Source organism: Ambystoma mexicanum, chromosome 11, assembly GCF_040938575.1.
Source record: "Ambystoma mexicanum isolate Mex_15411 chromosome 11, UKY_AmexF1_1, whole genome shotgun sequence".
Classification (NCBI taxonomy): domain Eukaryota; kingdom Metazoa; phylum Chordata; class Amphibia; order Caudata; family Ambystomatidae; genus Ambystoma; species Ambystoma mexicanum.
In genome coordinates this window covers 1,461,673,541-1,461,693,451 of record NC_090934.1, presented here as the reverse complement: position 1 = coordinate 1,461,693,451, position 19,911 = coordinate 1,461,673,541, and the positions used below count along the sequence as shown (strand labels likewise).

Below are 19,911 nucleotides of genomic sequence, written 5' to 3'. Positions count from 1 at the left end.
TTCCCAACCCAACCCCAGAGAAGGGAAGGAACCATTTATGGACAGTGGGTGTCACTTTTAACATGGTGAAAGGTAGTGGTACAAAGGATGCCCTAGACACCCCCCCTAAAAAAAAAAAAACTTTCTTACCTTTATCTATGCTGTTCTCTTGCCTCCTAGCTTCCGCTTGAGAGAATTGCCCGAGGGTCTACAGTGAATGGTCTTCTGGTCTTACCTGCTTCGCACCGTAAGGATGCCTCCCTCCCGCCACCACCTGTGCCCGAAAAGGATGCAAAGAAAGGTACAGCTAAAGCAACACAACTGTGATTAGAGCTTTCTCTTTTTATACCAGGGAATGTTTCCTATACTCCTCAACAGGTTGTGCACTTTGAGTCACTCTAAACTTCAAAGAGTGTTTTCATCTAAATGATTCTGGATTTTCCCAACTCTAATTAGATAATGAACAAAAGTAAAATGTTGTATATAGTCAGTGTCCCTGATCACAAACGGACACTTTTCTGGATAAAGCTGCACATAGTCTTAATTAACACTCACAAAATCGATCGGATTATTTCTTAGCGTGCAAAACAAATGTAAGACTAAAATGCCTTTTCATTTCCTACACCTTAAGAGCAAAGCTGTTGCCATCTTATGCCACCCTGGCTACGTTTGTTTTTTAATAAAAAAAATCCTCATGTAGATGTCAAGTCATTGAATAGTCCTCCGCCTCATCAGATCACTTGCCATATTTCTTCTATAGGGAGTAAGGATGTGTGGTGTCTCCTACATTTGAAATGCACATTTCTTCCAGAGCAACTTTACCTGCATGGTATTTGAGACTAATTTAGAATACCTGAATGCAGTATATATCAGGATTGTCAAAATGGATTATAATGTACTACTGTGTACTAAGCTGTGAATGTAACACTGGAATGTTTGAACCAGTTGCATATATTTTTCATTTTTCAAGCACGTAGCATAATGCAACTGTAATTGTAAATTAGAGGTATGGTGGAATTGTGTGATTATAACCTGGCAGTTTACTGTAATTGTGCATATTTGGATACGGAAGAAAATGGGTAAAGAAACTGGAAGTATTCACACCCATGGGATCAACAGACACAACCCAGAAATATGTTCAAGTTTTCTCTCTTTTTTGAGTGGCAAAACAACCAGGGATTGGGGGTGACTATGCTCCAGAGAATGGGTGATAGGGCCTCACAATCTAAACAGGTTTTCTAATGGATTGTGTCCTCCCATGTATTCTTCATCTATGATATTTGTATTTCACCTGCTTCACTGCTTTGGAAAACATTTTCTTGGGAGAGGGCACTCTGCATGAGGTCATGGCGTCTGTCCCTCGACGGTCTCCGTAGCGTGTCGACGACACCAGCAGCAGTAGCCCGTGCCACGCCCGTTGGCTTCAGTTCCATTTTTCCGATAGCTTTGCAATCGAGTTAAGGGTGCGCTTCGTGTTTTCCTCAGGAAAAGGTAATCATCTTCGACCCCTTCCACTCCTAAGACGGGGTTTAAAAAGTGTTCCGACTGCGATTCTAAAATGTCGATCACAGACCCTCATTGTGTCTGCCTTTGGTGTTTAGGATCGGACCGGCGACTGTGGCTCCTTTCAGTCGATGACAGAGAAAGCTATTTGTGAATGAAAAGGTAAATTGGCGGTGGGGCGTTAAGCTTCAGAGGCCTCTTCGAAGAAGCATAGGAAGTCCGGTGAGTTGAAAGACTAAGATCGGCATATGCACTCAGAGGTCTTGTTCTAGGAGCAGATCGAGACGTTCTTCGTCTTCTTCCAAGAAGGTGAAGACAAGACATAGATATCCCTCTTCTTCATCAGATACCACTACTGAGATTGTATGATGCCCGACTAGGTTGGATTCCCCTAGAAAATGGGAAGAATTTAGAGTGCACATGATGAAGATCTTTGAGACTGCGGCCCGACCCCCTCAAAGCAACCTCTAAAGAGCCAGACCCCGGTCGCTCCTATGGATGACGCAGGAAGGTCAGAAACTACTTCGGCTAAGACCAGTAGGAAACGCGACATTCTTGACCCAGCGTTAAAACGTCAAAGGTTCCTCAAGAGTCGAGTAATTCTCCGACACCGGCTAAGAAGCATAAACCGCCAAAGCACTCGACGAGTTTGACGCAGTCGGCTCCGATTGCTTCGACGCCGAAGCCAAAGGAGACATTGACTCAGTTATCGAAGACGTCATTGATACCTTCGAAGATTCCTTCGATTCCCTCGAGCCAAATTCAAGAGCAAGAGAAAAGGTACACACCTTTACCGAAATCAGACTTTTTAAAGTCTAAGGGCCTCATTACATGTTGTGCGGTAATGGAATACCGTTACCGGTAATGATTTACCGGTACCGTTAATTCCCTAAGCCAATCACGACCCGGACCCACCGCTATCTGCGCACCCGTTAATTACGGTGCCACTAATAGCGGCAAGGCCGCGGGCGCACGACCCACATGCCGGAATTAGCGCCATGGCGCTAATACCAGGCCATCACAAGCCATGCGGACATGGTATTAGCGGCATGTAAAACACCCAAAAACCCCTTACCGGCATGGCGCTAATAACGGCATCGAAAAGCACCCGTTAAGAGACCTGAGCAGTGTACCCATCAACTACAGGTGGACACAATCAGCACAGGTGCATGCAATGGAGACAGGCAGCACAAAAGAGCACACCACACCCCTTCCCACACCAAGATGGTCCCAATAGCAGCAGCATGACATTTCAGCCTTGACTACATGATAGCAGTGCAGCACCTACAACAACATCCAGCACCAATGATGAGCCGTAACAGGCACCCATTTCTCACACCATACAGGCGAAGACAGCCATCCACTGAGGAGGTGGCTCCTAACCCCTGTACGTAACCCACAGAACCATCAGGAAGAGGACAACAATATAGTACATCCTTCCAATGACAGTGCTCCGCTGCCTAAGCGGCCTGGGTGTGGCACTCCCGTACGGCCGTGTCAAAGTGGCAAAGACAACCATGGCATGTGTAGAGCATCACAAAATGTGCATATGATGGAATGTGCCTATGCCACTTGAAATTGACATGCAACCACCAGAAGAGTATGATGTGGCTGGGGATGAGTGCGGGTGGAATGCCCCGGCAGGACATGAAACAGGCAGTGCCAAGGAGGCACACGATGTGTATCAGCATCTGATTCTGTAATCTCATCATGCACCAAGGTGAAATAGCATGGACGTAGATGGGAATTGTTGCCCTGGTGCATGTTTCGAGGCCCACAAAGGACCCTGTCCACAATGAATGACACATACACAATAATGGAGACCACGCTTGGGTTTCAAACTCTGAACAGTGTATATTGAACATATTGTGGTACTAAAGTGCATAACCCAAACTCCCAAAATACACCCTTATCCCCCTCCCCCCTCAACACACCCAAACACACCCATACCCCCCTCCCCCCTCAACACACCCAAACACACCCTTACCTCCCTCCCCCCTCAACACTCCCATGTGAGTCTCATGACGTGAATGTGTCCATTGCCACATGTGGCACACGAATCCTGGTGGCCCTATTTGCCAGTGCATGCATCGTCATCTGGTGGTTGTGAAGCCGTGCGCCACAGGTTCTGCATAGACCGGCGCAGGGGACTAGTCTGGCGTGAACTCCCAGACGAGGAGGGGCCTGGTTCTTCCTGGGCCGTGAGTGAGCACCGACGCTCAATAGCGTCTGCTATGCGGTTCATGGCCTGCCGCAGTTGGGCCATTTCACTGCAGATTCGGCTGGTGCGTGCCTCCATGCCCTCCCTTGTCTGCTGTGCAAGTGTAGCAATGTCCTCCCTCAGGCGGGCTGTCTCTGCCACATGTTGACCTACTAGGCCACTCATCTCGGTCTGCCTCTGGTAGATGGTCGAGAGGTCATGTCGCATGGTGGGTGCTGGTGGGATGGCTGATGCACCTAGTCCCATTGCACTTGCATCAGTAGAGGATATCTGGGGGCTCCATATCCCTTCAGGGGTGGGTGAATCTCCATGACTACCCGGACCTGAGGAGTACCTCGGGCTTGCCAGTAAGAGGCTTGTTGGTCTGGGGCTCTGGCTATCAGCCATCAATGGCAGGTGTGTCCTCCTCATCTGAAGGTGGGGCCGTGGCTGCTGCTTCACCCGTTGAGCTGGTGGCAGCAGAGTGCATTCCCTCGATGCTCCCCTCACCTGCTGGGAGACACACTTCTGTGGGTGCCACGACGGGAGCAGCCATGGCCTGTGGATGCGTGCAACTGGTGTTCCGGCTGCTTTTGTCCCTGTGGTCATGGACACTCGTCCTGGCTGCCCTTGTGGATGTGGCGGTGTCCCCTGTGGCATCCCTCCTTGCTTTTTTGCTGGATGTGGGAGCAGGTGTGGAAGTGCGTGCCTCCTCAGTGTCAGTGTGTGATCCTGCAAGGGTGAGAAATGTTGACAACCATCAGTAATGGGTCGACCTGCCTTGAGCAAAATGAATACGTCATGCCGTTCTATGCATTCCGGGCTCTGTGGATGCAGGTAATGGGGATGTTGGGTGGGTCATGCATGAATGGGTCTGTGTTGTACGGGCATGTGGTGATGCATGCATGTCTGTGGCTGGAGCCACGGCATTCATATGGACACATGATTGGGGGGAACATCACACTTCACTGTGCATTGTTTGATGCATACACTCGCCTCCATCGGACGAAACGGCCACGCCATGCTCCATTTGTCCAACTCCCTCAATGCATTCCACCCCGATGGTTGATGCACATGTCTCCTCCAACTCAGTGAGCTTGATTGGCGATTCACTGCCTCCTCCTGTGCCCGTAGCCAGGTTGCGGTTCACGGATAGAATGTTCCGCACACGGAGCCGGAGGTCATCCCACCTCTTTCGGCAGTCTTTGACTGTGCGGGTTATGGTGCCTACCGCGCTGACCTTGTGGGCTACCTCTTCCCAGATGGCCTTCTTCTTCACAATGGTCTCCCGACGCATGTCGTTGTTGAAGACGACATGAGCATTGTCTGCTAGTGTCTGCGTTAGCATAAGGAGCTCCTCCTTGCAAAATTTCTTCTTGCGTTGCCGCTCAGACGATTTTTTAACGGCCTTGGGCATCTTCACGGTGTCCTTGGTGTGTTTCCCAACGTGGTTCCTGGTAAGGTGTCCTGGATAAGGAGGATGGCAATGGATTGTGTTTTTAAAGATGGCCGCCGTGCTCTTTCCCGTTCCGGTGCGATGACGCTATTTCCGGTTCCGCAATATTACGGTAACCGTTATTACCGGTGACCGCTAATGGCGGTCACCGCCATTTGCGGACACCGCTATTTGCATGTGGCGGCAGGTCGGAAGTGCTAACAGCGCTTTCGAGGATGCCGTTAAGGGACTTTTTGGGGGCTTTTGCGGCATGGCGGTTGGCTCATTACCGGCATGGCGGTAGGCTCATGCCCGCGATCTCGTAATGGCATGCAATTTGCGGCCTCTTGCGAGGGCGGACACGCTATTTACGCCATGCCGGTAATTAGCAATTTTTACCGCCTACCGTGTAATGAGGCCCTATGTCCTCTATTTTTGAGGAAGAAAGCGCCTCAGAGGATATTTCTCCATTGGGAGTACAATTTGGTACTAGATATGTACCAGAGGCATTGATTGACCCGAGTCAAAAATTAGAGATCTTTGTAACACCCTTCAGTCTGCCAGTGGCCTTGATACGTCACTAGAGTTACATTTTGCAAAACATGATCCTGCAGAACATGCAGACTCAGGGTACAGGAACCTGATGAACAGGGTTGCTGATTATATGGGTTGGTGTAGATCTTAACCAACCTTCGAATGGGATGATTTGACCGACATCCCGGACCAGGGCCCCCAAAAAGACCCAGTTCTTCCTTTTAATAGGGCTCTTCAAAGAACAATGGTAGCAAACTGGGAAGCTCCTGAATCTGGGCCAGCAGTCAATAAGAACTTTCCCAAAAAGTATAGACCATCAAGCTGTGACCCTGATTATCTTAGTAAGCACTCTACTCCTGAGAGTCTAGTGGTCCAAGCTGCAACTTCCCCAAGACAGTCACCATATCCATCTATCCCCCTGGATAGAGATGATAAAAAAGTGGATGCTTGGGCTCGCAAGGTGTTCACCTCAGGCAGTATGGCCCTTAGGTCCGCTAATGTTACCTGTACCCTGGCCAGGTTCACCCATACCCTGTGTGATTGTGTTACAGCAGCCGCTGAACATATTCCAGAAGGCGAAGAAAGGGAAGGCTTTCTGAATATTGTTAAAGATGGCAAGGAGGCGATGGGAGAGTGTCTCCAATCAGGACGGGATACTGCTGACAGCATCAGCAGATCCATGGCTGCAAGCACAGTACTGCGCAGATTTGCGCGGTTGAGGAAGTCGGGTTTTGCACCGGACGTGCAGGCCAGAGTACTCAACATGCCTTTTGACGGCTCAAGGCTGTTCGGCAGTAAAGCTGATAAGAGCTTAGAGAAACTGCAGACCTCCAAAGCGGCGGCTAAGTCCCTTAGTGCCTCTATGCGACAGCCTCAGAAACCTTATTCAGGCTCATATTCCTGGAGAGGTGGTTTTTTTCGATACTACTCCTCTTTTGGTAGAGGAAGAGGACAGGCCGTGCAGAAAGGTCAAAGAAAGTTCCCTTGTGGTGGACGAGGAAGAGGTGCGAAATCAGCCTCAGCAGCTGCATCTATGTCCTCAGCCGCTGCTGCAGGCGCCTCCAAGTCACTATAAGACCTTGTCACACAAGACCCCGGTGGGAGACAGAATCTCTCAGCATCTGAACGAATGACGGGGCATTACTTCAGATGGTTTGGCACCGGAAACAGTAGCTCAAGGTTACTGCCTTCCCTTCCTAAAAAGGCCCCAGGACCATCCACCGGGAACCAACTCTGTCAAAATTCCAGATCCGCTCCTTGTGCGGGAAATGTTAACCCTGCTAGAGAAAGGTGCAATTGAACATGTCTGTAGCGGAGAGGAACCAGGGTTGGTACTCCCCTTACTTTCTCATCCCTAAGAAGGATGGAGGACTCAGACCCATCTTGGACTTAAGAAACTTGCAAGTTCTTCAGAAGGACAAGTTCAAGATGGTAACCCTTTCTCAGATCCTTCAGTCTCTCCAACTCCAAGACTGGTTGGTCTCATTGGATCTTCAGGATGCTTACTTTCATGTGCCAATCCATCTCAAGCACATAAAGTACCTGAGGTTCGCGGTTTGCGGTTCTCACTATCAGTTTCGAGTTCTGCCATTCGGGCTGTCCTCCGCCCGAGGGTTTTCACCAAGCTGATGGCGGTTGTGGCAGCGAGTCTCAGGAGAGGGGGGATTCGCGTCTACCCCTACCTGGACGATTGGTTGATCAGGGTGATCAGGGCTCGTTCCCCTGTACAAGCCTAGGAACATATCTCAATCACCTGCTCCTCCCTACACAGCCTGGGCTTCTCGCTCAATTACAAGAAGTCCCATATGGTACCATTCCAAAGACTCCAATTTATCGGAGAAGTCCTGGATACTTTCTCAGGGAAAGCCTCGCCTGCGGGGGTGAGCTCTCCACATTCTGCAGATGGTAACACAGTTCAAGAATGCTCAGCATCTGCTGGCTTTCGATTTTCAGAAGTTGCTCGGTCTCATGGCATCCTACATTTTTCTGGTGCCAGAGGCCCGATTGAGGATGAGATCCTTTCAGTGGGTCCTCAGGACTCCGTGGTCCCAATTCTTTGAGAATATGTTGGATCTTCTGCAAGTTCCAAGCACAGTTGCTCAGGATCTTTTATGGTGGGCTTGCAAAGACAATATTCTCAAAGGAGAATCTTTTTGGCAACCATGGCCAGAGAGAACAGTAGTGACGGATGCCTCACTCATGGGGTGAGGAGCCCACACCAACAATCTGACAATCAGCGGTCGTTGGTCTCCACCGGAGTCCAAACTACACATCAACCTTTTGGAGCTGAGGGCAATCAGACTAGCGCTGAAGGCCTTCCTGCCCTCTGTACGGGGAAAGAATGTCCTGATAATGACAGACAACACGGTGGCCATGTACTAACTCAACAAGAGAGGAGGCGTAAGGTCACTACCACTGTGCAGAAAGGCAATGCAGCTCTGGTTCTGGGCAATACAAGAAGGATTCTCTCTATCAGCAATTCATCTAGCCGGAGAGCAGAACACAACGGCGGACGCTCTGAGCAGCCAGAGCAGTCTCCCACGAGTTTGAACTAGCTCAGGAAGTCCTTCAAGAGATCCTCACCCTTTGGGGAACCCCTCAGGTGGATCTCTTTGCGACTGGTGCCAACCGGAAGTGCGAACTGTATTGCTCAAAGGAATTTCCTCTGAGAGGAGGTCTAGGAGACACGTTCGTGGTGGGCTGGGAGTTTCCACTTCTGTAGGCGTTTACTCCAGTCCCCGTGATTCCCCACGTAATCAGGAGGTTGAGAATGTTCCTGAAAACAATGATACTAATTGCCCGGGATTGGGTCAGGAGGACGTGGTACCCGGACCTTCTGGACATATCCACCTGCCCTCCAATATGTCTTCCACAAACAGAGGATCTTCTCTCGCAAGAGGGAGGTCGGGTTCTCCATCCAGAGGTCAAGACACTCAACCTTCACGCATGGTTTCTGAAAGCTTGAGATAGAAGGATTGGGAGATTTTGCTTTGGGCCAGAAGGCCAGCTACTAAATCATTGTACCAGTGTCGTTGGAATAAATTCAGTAACTGGTGCAAGGATAAGAATGTGGACCCTTTTCAATGTGGCACTCCTATGGTGCTATCTTTTCTGTTACATTTGGCCAATCTGGCGCTCCAGGTTGGAACAATAAAGGGAGACCTGGCAGCGCTTTCCATTTCTAAGCGCTCCTCGGAAGAGGTTTCCTAGTTCAAGATTCCATTGATTATCCAATTTTTGAAAGGGCTTACCAATGTGTACCCTCCAGTACCATTTCATGTCCCTGCTTGGGATTTGAATCTTGTGTTGAGATTCCTAACTTGTATACCTTTTTGGGCCTTTACATTCCTGTACTTTAAGGCTTTTAAAACAAAAGAAATGCCCTTCTTGAGGCTTTAACATCAGCCCGCAGGGTTAGTGAGTTACAGGCTCACTCATGCAAACCTCTGTATACTACCTTTCACAAGGACAAGGTAGTACTTGAAGTTAAACCTTCTTTCTTGCCGAGAAAAGTTTCTGACTTTCACTTGTCACAGAAAATAACACTCCCAAACTTCTACCATCCTCCTCATTTGGGCAAGGAAGAGGAGAGGTTACACAGACTGGACCCAAAAAGGGCTCTGAATTTTTATATAGCAAGAATGTCAAAATTGCGGCAGGATTACCAACTTTTCGTGGGTTATACCGGTCATAAACTGGGATTAGCTGTGACAAAACAAACTATATCCCACTGGATTACTTTGGCTATTGTGGAGTGTTACAGGTTAGCCGGGAAAGACCCATCGATAGGGCTTCGTGCCCATTCCATGAGGGGTATGGCAACTTCTGTGTCTCTTCAGAGGGGTGTCCCTGTAGTTGATATCTTTTCAGCTACAACATGGGCATTAATACATACTTTTGTTAAGCATTACTGCATAGACGCCTCTTCTTCCCATCAGGGATGGTTTGGAAAAGCTGTACTTCATTCGATCCATGATAAAACTAGTAGTACTCCCACCTCCTAAATTATCACTGCTATGGGAGTCTATCATAGATGAGGAATATGTGGGAGGACACATTCCATTCGAAGAACAAGTTGCTTACCAACTGGTAACGTTCTTTCGACTGGATGTTCCTCCCACGTATTCCTCATTGCCCCTCCCATCCTACCCCACTGTACAATTTACGTAGTTTACACTTTGCGTTTCACAAAGAGCTTACAGTCTGTGGCACGACTGAATGATTAGTTGATTATACGAAAAACAGAACTCAAGCCAACGGGCGCGGCACGAGCTACTTATACTGCTGGTGACATCGACACGCTACGGAGACCGTCGAGGGACATCGACGCCACAACCTTGTGTACAGTGTCCTCTGATGCGAAACATTTTTTCCGAAGCAGCGAATCTGGCGAGATACGAATATCATAGATGAGGAATACGTGGGAGGAACATCCAGTCGAAAGAATGTTACCAGTTGGTAAGTAACTTGTTCTTCTATATGTCCATGGTGTCTTGTTCTTCTTTCTTGGCTTTCCCTGAGTCTTTTTAGCTGTGGTTGATGTCATCAGGATTTGGCTTGGGTCTATCTGCATTGTTGTACCACGTACCCTCAGTTACTTTGATTGGGTCAGCTGTCAAGCAAGTGTACTGATGGTTTTACTCCAGAGGTTCTCAGGCTTCCTCTACTATTGTTAATTAAGCAATATGCCCCGAGTGGCGGGGGCATTACCGACACAGGTAATGCCCCAGGCTCCGCTGCCAGTGCCTCTGCCCGATCAGCTTCAACAGCTGATCTCTCAGCATTCTATTGCTTTCGGTGCCCCAGTCGCATTGTGCTCCACGCACACAGCAGAGCCCCTCATCATGGAGGGCCCAGCTGCTACAAGGATCGCCAGCATCAGCCCTGCATCTTTTTTCAAATTTCCCGCCGAAATCACCAGCCTTCCCGCGCCCGACAGCACTGCCGGCTCCTCCCCCCCCTGCTTTAAAGGGAGAGGGAGTGAGCCACAAGGTGAAGCCGCAAGGAAAAGGCCAGAGGACAAGGCCTGCACTCCTCTTTGCAGCTCTTCGCTGCGCGTCTGCCGTTTGCCCCAAAACTATGCCGCATCTGGAAGGTAAGAAGCATTTCCATTACAAGCTTCTCACTAACCCATGCTCTACCTTAAGACGCCTCAGATTGCGCGCCCGTACTCTGCAAGCCACCATCAGCTCTCAGCCCATCCCCACGAGCACCCGTAATGCCCGGCTATGTTCATGTACCGTGCAACCCTCTCAGTCTGCTAACAGGGCCAGACTCCTCCACCCAACTTCAAAGCCCACAGCCGCTACAAGTACTGCCAATATAGCGCCAAATGAAGTATTTATCCCCTCATACAATTGTACTGCCCCATAATCAATGTGATTCCACATGTGTCCACCACCACTGAAAATGAGCCCCCCAGTGTAAAATCTGTGATGTGCAATTCTTCTACCACCACGTTGAATGCTATTGTGCCAAATGCTACTCCACATGTGTCCACCACCACTGAAAATGAGCCCCCCAGTGTGAAATCTGTAAAATCTGTGATGTGCAATTCTTCTACCACCACGTTGAATGCTATTGTGCCAAATGCTACTCCACATGTGTCCACCACCACTGAAAATGAGCCCCCCAGTGTGGAATCTGTGATGTGCAAATCCCCCAACTCCCACTGTGCAACCACCCCCTCCACCGCGCCTTCTTTCCGCATGAACCACCCCCCAGCCGCTACTGAACCCCATCTGAAATGCGCCATGATTAACGCTAGGTCCATTAATGCTCACTCTCTAGACAACTATGACCTGCTAACCACCCATGACCTCGATTTGCTCATGATCTCAGAAACCTGGCTACATGAGGCCTCAGGCCCTGCACTCTCCCTCGCCCTACCCCCTGGCTATTCCATCACTAGACAAGATCGCCTCTCTAAAGGTGGAGGTGTAGCAATGTTTGCCAAAGACTGCCTCTCTATCAGAAAGGTAGAGAAATCCTTGCATAACAGCAGCGACTACCTCCAAGTCAAAATAACCCTCTCTCCCCACTGCACCATTACTGTGCACACTGACTACCGCCCTCCAGGCCCACCAGGAGACTTTCAAGCCTCTCTCATCCACCTCCTCTCTGACAACCTCAAAAAACAGTCTAAAGCCATTCTCCTTGGGGATGTCAACCTAGGTCTCCTGGATAGTAAGGACCTAGCAGCCAAATCCCTTGACTCAGCTCTCAAGGCTCTAGGCTACAAGAACACTATCCTTAGCCCAACTCACTCCCAGGGCAGAACTCTCGACTCGATCGCACAGCACAACTGCCCACTCATCACAGGAAACACTCCCACCCCATGGTCTGACCACCACATCATCACCTTTAACATCCTCACAACGAGCTCCTCCGCTGCCCCCGCACCCCAACCGCTCCCACCCTGCCTCGTCAGAAGCTCCCGCCAGCTCACAAAGGAAAGGCTATTGCCCTTCCTCCAAGGCCCAGCCTTCAGACCACCTTTCTCCACAGACCCAGAAACTCTCGCAACAGCCTATGATGCTGCAATCAAAGCAGCTATCAACTCCATTGCCCCTCTCAAACCACGCAAATCCAAACCCACTACCCACTCCAACTCATGGTTCACCCCTGACCTCCTCATACTCCGCAGCGAGAAAAAGGCTGCACTCACACAGTGGCAAACGTCCCACTCTGACAAAGCTAAGATGATCTTTAAGGCCCAATCCACTAAATTCAAAAAGGCAATCACCCAAGCAAAGGCCAAATCTTTTGAATCCAGAATCTCGGAAGCCCAATCTAGCACAAAAGAAATCTTCACCATTTTTAGGGAGCTCGAAACACCCACTCCCGCCCCCCAGAACTTCACCAAAGACAAAGATTGGTGTGATGAAATACAAACGGCCATGCAAATCAAACTAAGCCTCCTCAAAAACAAAATACTAGCCACTAAACAAGCCCTTCCTAATAAGCACATCCCTGTCCCACCACCTGCCCCGGACCCCCCAACCTTTCTCCTTCAAACCCATTCAAGAAAAAGACATCATCAACATAATGAGGAACATCAAGCCCTCGAACTGCAAAGGTGATGCATGCCCAGCCTCCAATATCAAAGACTGCACCGAAACGCTAGCTCCCTTCCTGACAGCCTTTGTTAATGCATCTTTTGCCACAGGGAAAGTCCCTGCCTCCCTCAAGGAAGCTTGGGTCCGCCCTCTTTTTAAAAAAAACAACTCTCGATCCCACCTCCCCCAACAACTACAGATCTATCACCACTGTCCCATTCCTCCTCAAAATACTGGACAAAGCAGCCTATCTGCAGGTTCAGCACTTCATTGAAGAGAACAAACTCCTTGGACTCCGCCAATCTGGTTTCCGTCCCAGACACGGGACTGAAACCGCCCTACTTGACTTGAAAAACCAGATGGATGATGCTAGAGACATGGGTAAACCAGTACTTCTCCTACTCCTTGATTTATCCGCGGCCTTCGACCTCGTAGATCATGGTGTCCTATGCCACCACCTCTCCTCTACTGCCAAATTCTCCCCAGAGGCCACAGCATGGATCACTTCCTTCTTACAAGACCGAACCATGCAAGTATTCTATGACCTAGCCTCCGCCTCACCAACCATCACACTCTGTGGGGTGCCCCAAGGCTCCTGTCTCTCCCCCACCCTCTACAACATCTTCACACGACCTCTCTTCCTCATCCTCGAAGCTATGGGCATCTCCTACACCAACTACGCAGACGACACTCAGATCCTCCTCACTCTCACAGGTAACTATGACACTGACTCCCTAACCCTCAACAACCTCTACAACACCATCCAAGCCTGGATGGCAGACAATGGACTATGCCTCAACTCCGACAAGACTGAACTCCTCCTGGTAGGCTCCCCCGACACGCTAAAAAATCTAGACTCCCAATTCAGTCACTTCACCATTGACACCATCAAAATACCTGTCCCAGATTCTGTCAAAGCTCTTGGAGTTTACCTGGATTCCAGCCTATCCATGGATAGACAAGTCAACGCAATAGCCTCCGCAGCTGCCTAGCATGCCAAACTAATCAACGCAGTCAGACCCTTTCTCTCCAAAGAGAACTGCACCAACATAGCCAGAGCCATCACTGGCTCTAGGCTAGACTATTGCAATATACTCTTTCTAGGAACCTCCAATAAAAACCTAGAGAGACTACAAGTCATACAGAACAATGCTCTCCGGGCAGCCCAAGTCATTGCCAAAAGAGAACACATCTCATCTCTGAGGCCAGGAAAATAGCCCACTGGCTCCCAATAAAGGAAAGGATCGTCTTCAAAGCCCTGACACTGACCCACAAGTGCATTTACCTCTCTGCTCCTGCCTACCTCTCACAAAGGATCCACCCCGTCTCCACTACCAGGCCAATCAGATCACCGTATACCAACATGCTCTCTGTGCCACAAGTAAAAAGAGCCAGAGCGGGCGGATCCAGCTTCCCTTATCTCGCACCCACTCACTGGAATGCCCTACCTCCCACTATCCGAGGTGAGGCCTCCCTCACCACCTTCCGCAAAGTTTTGAAAAACATCCTCTTCACATCAGCACGAATACTTATCATTTGACCCGTTGCATAAGTTGTAATATAATGACTACGTGCAATATCTGTAACACCAGTATGATGTTTTGTAGTATTCACAATGTGTCAACGACTGCTACCATGCCTGTACCTGTGTAACTAAGTTCTTGCAAGTAACAGCGCCTCAATGCCCATGGGCTGCTTGCATGCTATATAAATATAAATAAATAAATTGTTATAGTCCCGAGCGAAGCGAGGGCCTTAACAAAGGCCCCGGGCATTACCTGAGTCAGTAATGCCCAGGCCGCTAGGGGATTATAGCTATTAGTACCCCGGCCCGCAAGATCTGCGTGACTGGGGCACTAAAAGGATTCTTTTTTTGTCCCTAAACGCTGCAGTGTTTCGGGACAGGAAAAAAAAAACAGAAACAACTAAGAAAATGTCCGCTGGGAAAGGGAAATCTGAGTCTGTTTTCCCTTCCCATCGCGGCCATTGGGAGCGGACGCGCTGGGAACAGAAGCATTCCCAGCACGTCTGCTCCTGGGGGAAAAAAAAGAAGGTAAGTGGGGTTGAAAGGGCGGGCGGAAAGGAGGGAGGGGGGAAAAAAAAAGAAAAAAACGTTCCGGGGTCCCCGGCAAGGGACGATGGAAGCCTCCAGCTGTGTGGAGGCTCAGAGCGAGGATGGCCCCGCTCCGAGTCTCCACACGGCTGGAGGCTGCCATCGTCACCTGCCAGAGAAAAAGCAAGCTAAAGGTAAGTGGGGTTGGGAGGGAGGGGAGAGATGAGGACAAAATAAGAACATACCTGAGTCCCCGCCAGGGGGCGAAGGCAGCTTGTCAGCCGTGGGGAGGCTCGGAGAGGGGCTGGCCCTGCTTCAAACCTCCTCATTGGCTGAGGGGCTGCCACACCGCCCGCCGCGAACATTGGCCGTGGAATCCCAGCCGGGTAATACCTCGGTGAGGGCCAATCAGAATAGTTCTTTCATTCTGATTGCACCCTTGCTGGGTATTAATAAGCAAAGGGTTAAGACAACCTTTGGCCTAACCACCATTGTTTAATCTTTGTGAGGAGATTCCGGAGACTAGTGCTCAGCCCTGTCTTTCTATCTTCTCAATTGCTCTTTTCTATGTTTCCTGTGTTTTCATTTCCCTCATCCTTTCGTCTCCTCCTTGCAGCCTACTTGCACTTCGATGCTTTTGCCCCTTCTTCTGCTGTTCTACCTGTCTCCTTTCTACTGCCTCCTCTCCTTTCTCTTTTTTCCCCACCTCCTCATTCTTTATTCTCCATTCTTGTTTCCTCTCCTCCACCTCTACTTTTATCTGTCTCCTCTCCCATCCCTCTCTTCTCTCATCAGCTTCCTCTCCTCTTTCACTCCTCCTCTCTGGTCTTTCTCCCTCTCTCCTCTTCTTCGCTATCTCTTATCTCCTTTGCCTCTTGCTCCACTGCCATGCTCTAACCTCCTCCCGTACCCTCGAACTCTGACATGTATACCCACTCCTCCCCTTCTTAGCATTACTTTTTCATAGAGTGGTATTGTTGTGGCTGAGGTGTGAGTTTAATTACACTCTGGAGTGGTGTGAGCTTGGTTTGTGATTGGGCATGACCTGCATGGACTACATGTTCCCATGCTGACTGACATTGGCTAGCGAAGCATCCCACTGTTCCGGGAACAGAGTTTACCAAATCCCTCTCTGCCGTCTTGGAATCATTTGTAATGTAATGTGTACATCTACAGTGGTAGCGGCCGCATCATCTCCCTTGCAACTCTGTAAGAATGCAATGGGCTGCGTTTTTTGACTGTGCAGGCCTTGTGAGCCTGGTCAACAATTCACCCTGCAAGCATCACTCACGATCCTTGATCCTCCAACAGTTTTCAAGACAGGCTTCTCAATAATGATGTGTGGCTTGTGCAAGTAGGCCCGTATGCATGTTAGTTCTCCAACCAGCGCTTGGCGATTTCCCCTCTAGAGTGGGGATCCCCAGGCCATGGAAAAGGAGTACAGTTGGTAGAACTCTTTAAACACACATGGCCGGGGAGCCAAAGTGATTCCCCCATGTACCCTCCGACCCCAGGGCCTGCAACATAGTCGGTCCCTGGCCCCCAGGGTCAGTCCAGTCCCATCCTCAAGCATGGGGCTTGGTCACAGAGTGTAACAATTCTGAAATACTCGCTGCCCCAACAGTTAAGTGGCGTGCAAGCCAATTTTACTCCATTAAAACCGGGAAATACTCCAAACTAACAAAGAAGAAGGAAGTACAAATACTCCGGCCAAAAAATATGAAACCAGGGATACAGAGGCTGTTGCACTCTCTCCACCTTCCCCTGCATCCAACCACACCACTCTCTAGCTCTGGATTGGTGGTTGCAGCTGTGCAATGTCAACGGAAGGAACCACCAATGCCACACTGCCTGAAATCAAGAGAAACTATAAGGGAAGATTACTAGCTGCAAATAAGTATTACAAAAATATACTCGTTTTAGAGTTACATTATATTGTTGGCCACTTGAAAAGTGACCTCCTATGGGAATAGGAGTTACATTTTTAATCCCTAAGAAATTATATATACATAGTGGTACTTGACAGCATTTGCATAATATGTAAAAGTGTGTGGTTGTACCCTGGGATTCTGGAACTGATTTGGAAAACATAATATATCATAATGGTGCAAGTTGGAAATATACTGGGATTGCACCAACTGGAGTGAATTAGGGGTAAAGTGGGTTTGTCAAATTGTAAATTTACCTGAATGCCGAACTGGGATTATACTGAGATGTCAATTTGAGGAGACGTGGTCATTGTAAAAACTTGTAATGTAAACCCGGAGCACACTAAGACAGTACAGACAGCACATAAACTGGCAATTTACAATGGGATTGCGCAAACTGGAAATGTATTGGGGGTTGTCAAACTAGGAGCATACTGGGGTTGTTAGACAAACAGTATGCTGGGATTTTCAAACAGTGGATGTACTGTGCAAACTGAGAGCACCCAGGGATTGTGAAAACAGGCCGTGGCAAACTCTGAGTATCCCGAGATCATCAATATGAATTGTCAGTAGACTGCGATTGTACAGATTGGACCTACTCCGGAGTTTTGAACACTGGAAATTTATTGGAATTGTGAAACGGTGAATGTGAGTTGACTAGAATTGGGTATACTGGATTCACCAAACTGGTATATTACTGTGTTTGTCAAACTCGGAACTTAATGAGATTGATATGGTTGTCAAGTTGTGATGTCATTGTGACATTATGCTGTGCCAAACCACTTCTTCTTGTATTGTCCTGGTGTTAGATCCTGACATATCATGCCTTTGCTGCAGAACACTAATGTAATGTTTTTTCACGGAGTGCAATTTCATATATTCTTTAAATTATGTCAAAATGTCTTATCCAAACCGGAATTATACTGGGACTGTGCATTTACTAGGTTTGTCAGAAATGTTGATCTGGCATTACATTTGTTGTAGGTAGATAGTGGCAGATGTACATCAAGCACAAGCAACCAGATGTATGCTGGTTCTAGTGCTAGTTTGATGACAAGAGTTAGATAAATGTTATGGCTAGCGCAATTTCCACAATTGTACTGTCGTTAGTTCAGTTCTACGTCATATTTCCGCATTTTAAAGCCAGAACACAAAAATTACCTATTTTTGTATTGTCTTTAAAATGCGGAAATATTAAATACTCCCCCCCCCTCCCTCCTTCGCCACCCCCACCCTCTCCCTCTGACTCTCTTGTTCATCAGAGGGTTAACCCCCCCAAACTCTCCATTTCCCTACCCACCACCCCCTTCCCACCTCAACGCATGCATCTTCCCCACACATATGCACACAGACACACATACTGACCAAAACACGATATTAGGTCAAAAGGCCTTTGTAAAAATCAATGATTCATGTCCCTGCCACACACGTGTGCGTACAGGGGCTGATAAGCACTGTGACCCCTAGCAGAGTCATCAGCGAGAGGTGAGTTTTGTTCTGTGTGTGTGTGCCTGTATGTGTCTGTGTGCCTATGTGTAGGGAGGATGCGTGTGTTGCGGCGGGTGGTGGGTGGGAAAAAGGGGGTTTGTGGTGCTTCAACCCCTCCAAGCCCCTTGATTAATGAGAGAATCAGCAGGAGAGGGCATGGAAGGAGGTGGAAGTATGTAATATTTTTGCATTCTAAAGGCAGCACAAAGAAATCGGTATTTTTTGTGTTCAGGCTTTAAAAAGCAGAAATATGACCTAGAACCAAAAACTCAGCTCTCACTCCCGCAACGACTCAGCTGGGGCTCACAGAGCCTGATAGCCCCAGAACGCACTTGTGTGCGGCCAAGGCATGACAGTTTGACTTAGAGAGACCGCTCTGTGCAGTCATAGAGCGGTTTTTCGAATGGATTGTGTTCTCCCACGTATTCCTCATCTTACGATATCTTTGTTTCCAGCCTCAGTGCTTCGGAAAAATGTTTCTCTCGGCAGGGGGCATTGTGCATTGAGACGGTTGACTCTGTCCCTCAAGGGCTTCCACCTCAGCTGATGTCATTTTTGAAGACATATGCCATGCACAGCGCCCGTTGGCTTCAGTACAGTTTTTCGCGATTGCTCAGAGAATTACGCAGTGGTTCAGTTTTCATCGAAAATATCCTAGTCTTCAACTCCGAATACTCTGAAGACGGGCTTCAAAAAGTGCCTAAAATGCAGCACCAAGATGATCATCATGGACACGCGTAAGATATGCATCTGGTGCCTGGTCGTCGAGCATGTAACCGCTGACTGTCAATCCTGTCAGCCGATGGCCGCTAATGCCTTAAAATAGGCTTAAAATAGCGCAAAGCTAAACTTTCGGTGGGTAGGATTGTCCCCCAAATCCCTGTCCACTCCTTCGACATTTGTCATTCCACGAGTCGAGAGATTCCTCTCCTCACAAAAAAAATTAAAAAAAGATCCCACTCGAGGAGCAGACACTCCTCGTCGTCATCAAAAAAATTTAAGAGAAGGCATAGGTCACCTTCTTCCTCATCTGAAAGAAGCGTAGTCTACCCGACTAAATCCTCCTCGAAAGAGGAGTGAGAACTCTTTAGGAAGAACATTTGCAAAATCTTCAAGGATCAGGCTGTGATGCTGGAAATGCATTGGAGGGACAGGGCCTCCATGTCCTTGTCTTATAGTCCTTTTATCATGTGTGTTCTGTTATTTTCTGCACAGGAGTCCATGTGGGACTCCTGGCAGTGCAGCTCTTCCTCTTTTAGGTTGTGGTGAACAGACCCTTGGGATACCCTTATGGCACCCATGGGTGGGGTACAACTCTGTACCCCTAGTGTATGTTTTTGAGCACCTGTGTGTGGCCCACTCAGCAGGGTATGGGCTGGTGGCAGCACTATGCTGAATTTGACAGGTGCTCTGAGTATCCTCCATGTTGGGATACCCAGGCCCTGCCATTGGAATCAGTTAATTCCTGATAGGAGACAAGATGGCCCCTGTGGCCTCTTGCTTTCTATTTCCTGTTACCTTGTTTTCCCAAAGACCTGGGAAGCCCTCACTCTGTCCCTTCCCCTGACTGGCTGTTGGGTGGAAGTTCCATATATGGTATTGTGGGGGAAGTCCAGGCCAGACTGGCTGGAGCCTTCCCAGTGACTGTATGTTGTGGGTACACCCTTGAGGTGGCACCTGGGTGAATGGAGTGTGTGACTAATATGCATTTCATGTTATGGGTGTCTGGTTTC

The 19,911-nt window shown here is 48.8% G+C and overlaps 1 protein-coding gene across 2 annotated transcripts in view; it reads left to right on the top strand.

Annotated features, from left to right (window-relative positions):
• IQCH (IQ motif containing H) overlaps positions 1-19,911 on the top strand; it is a 1,923,049-nt gene that overhangs the window by 553,032 nt on the left and 1,350,106 nt on the right. For both annotated transcript variants that reach the window (XM_069625132.1, XM_069625131.1), the window contains one exon: positions 160-280. In XM_069625132.1, the coding sequence (XP_069481233.1) occupies positions 160-280 (121 nt within the window). The remainder of the gene's footprint in view (positions 1-159; positions 281-19,911) is intronic.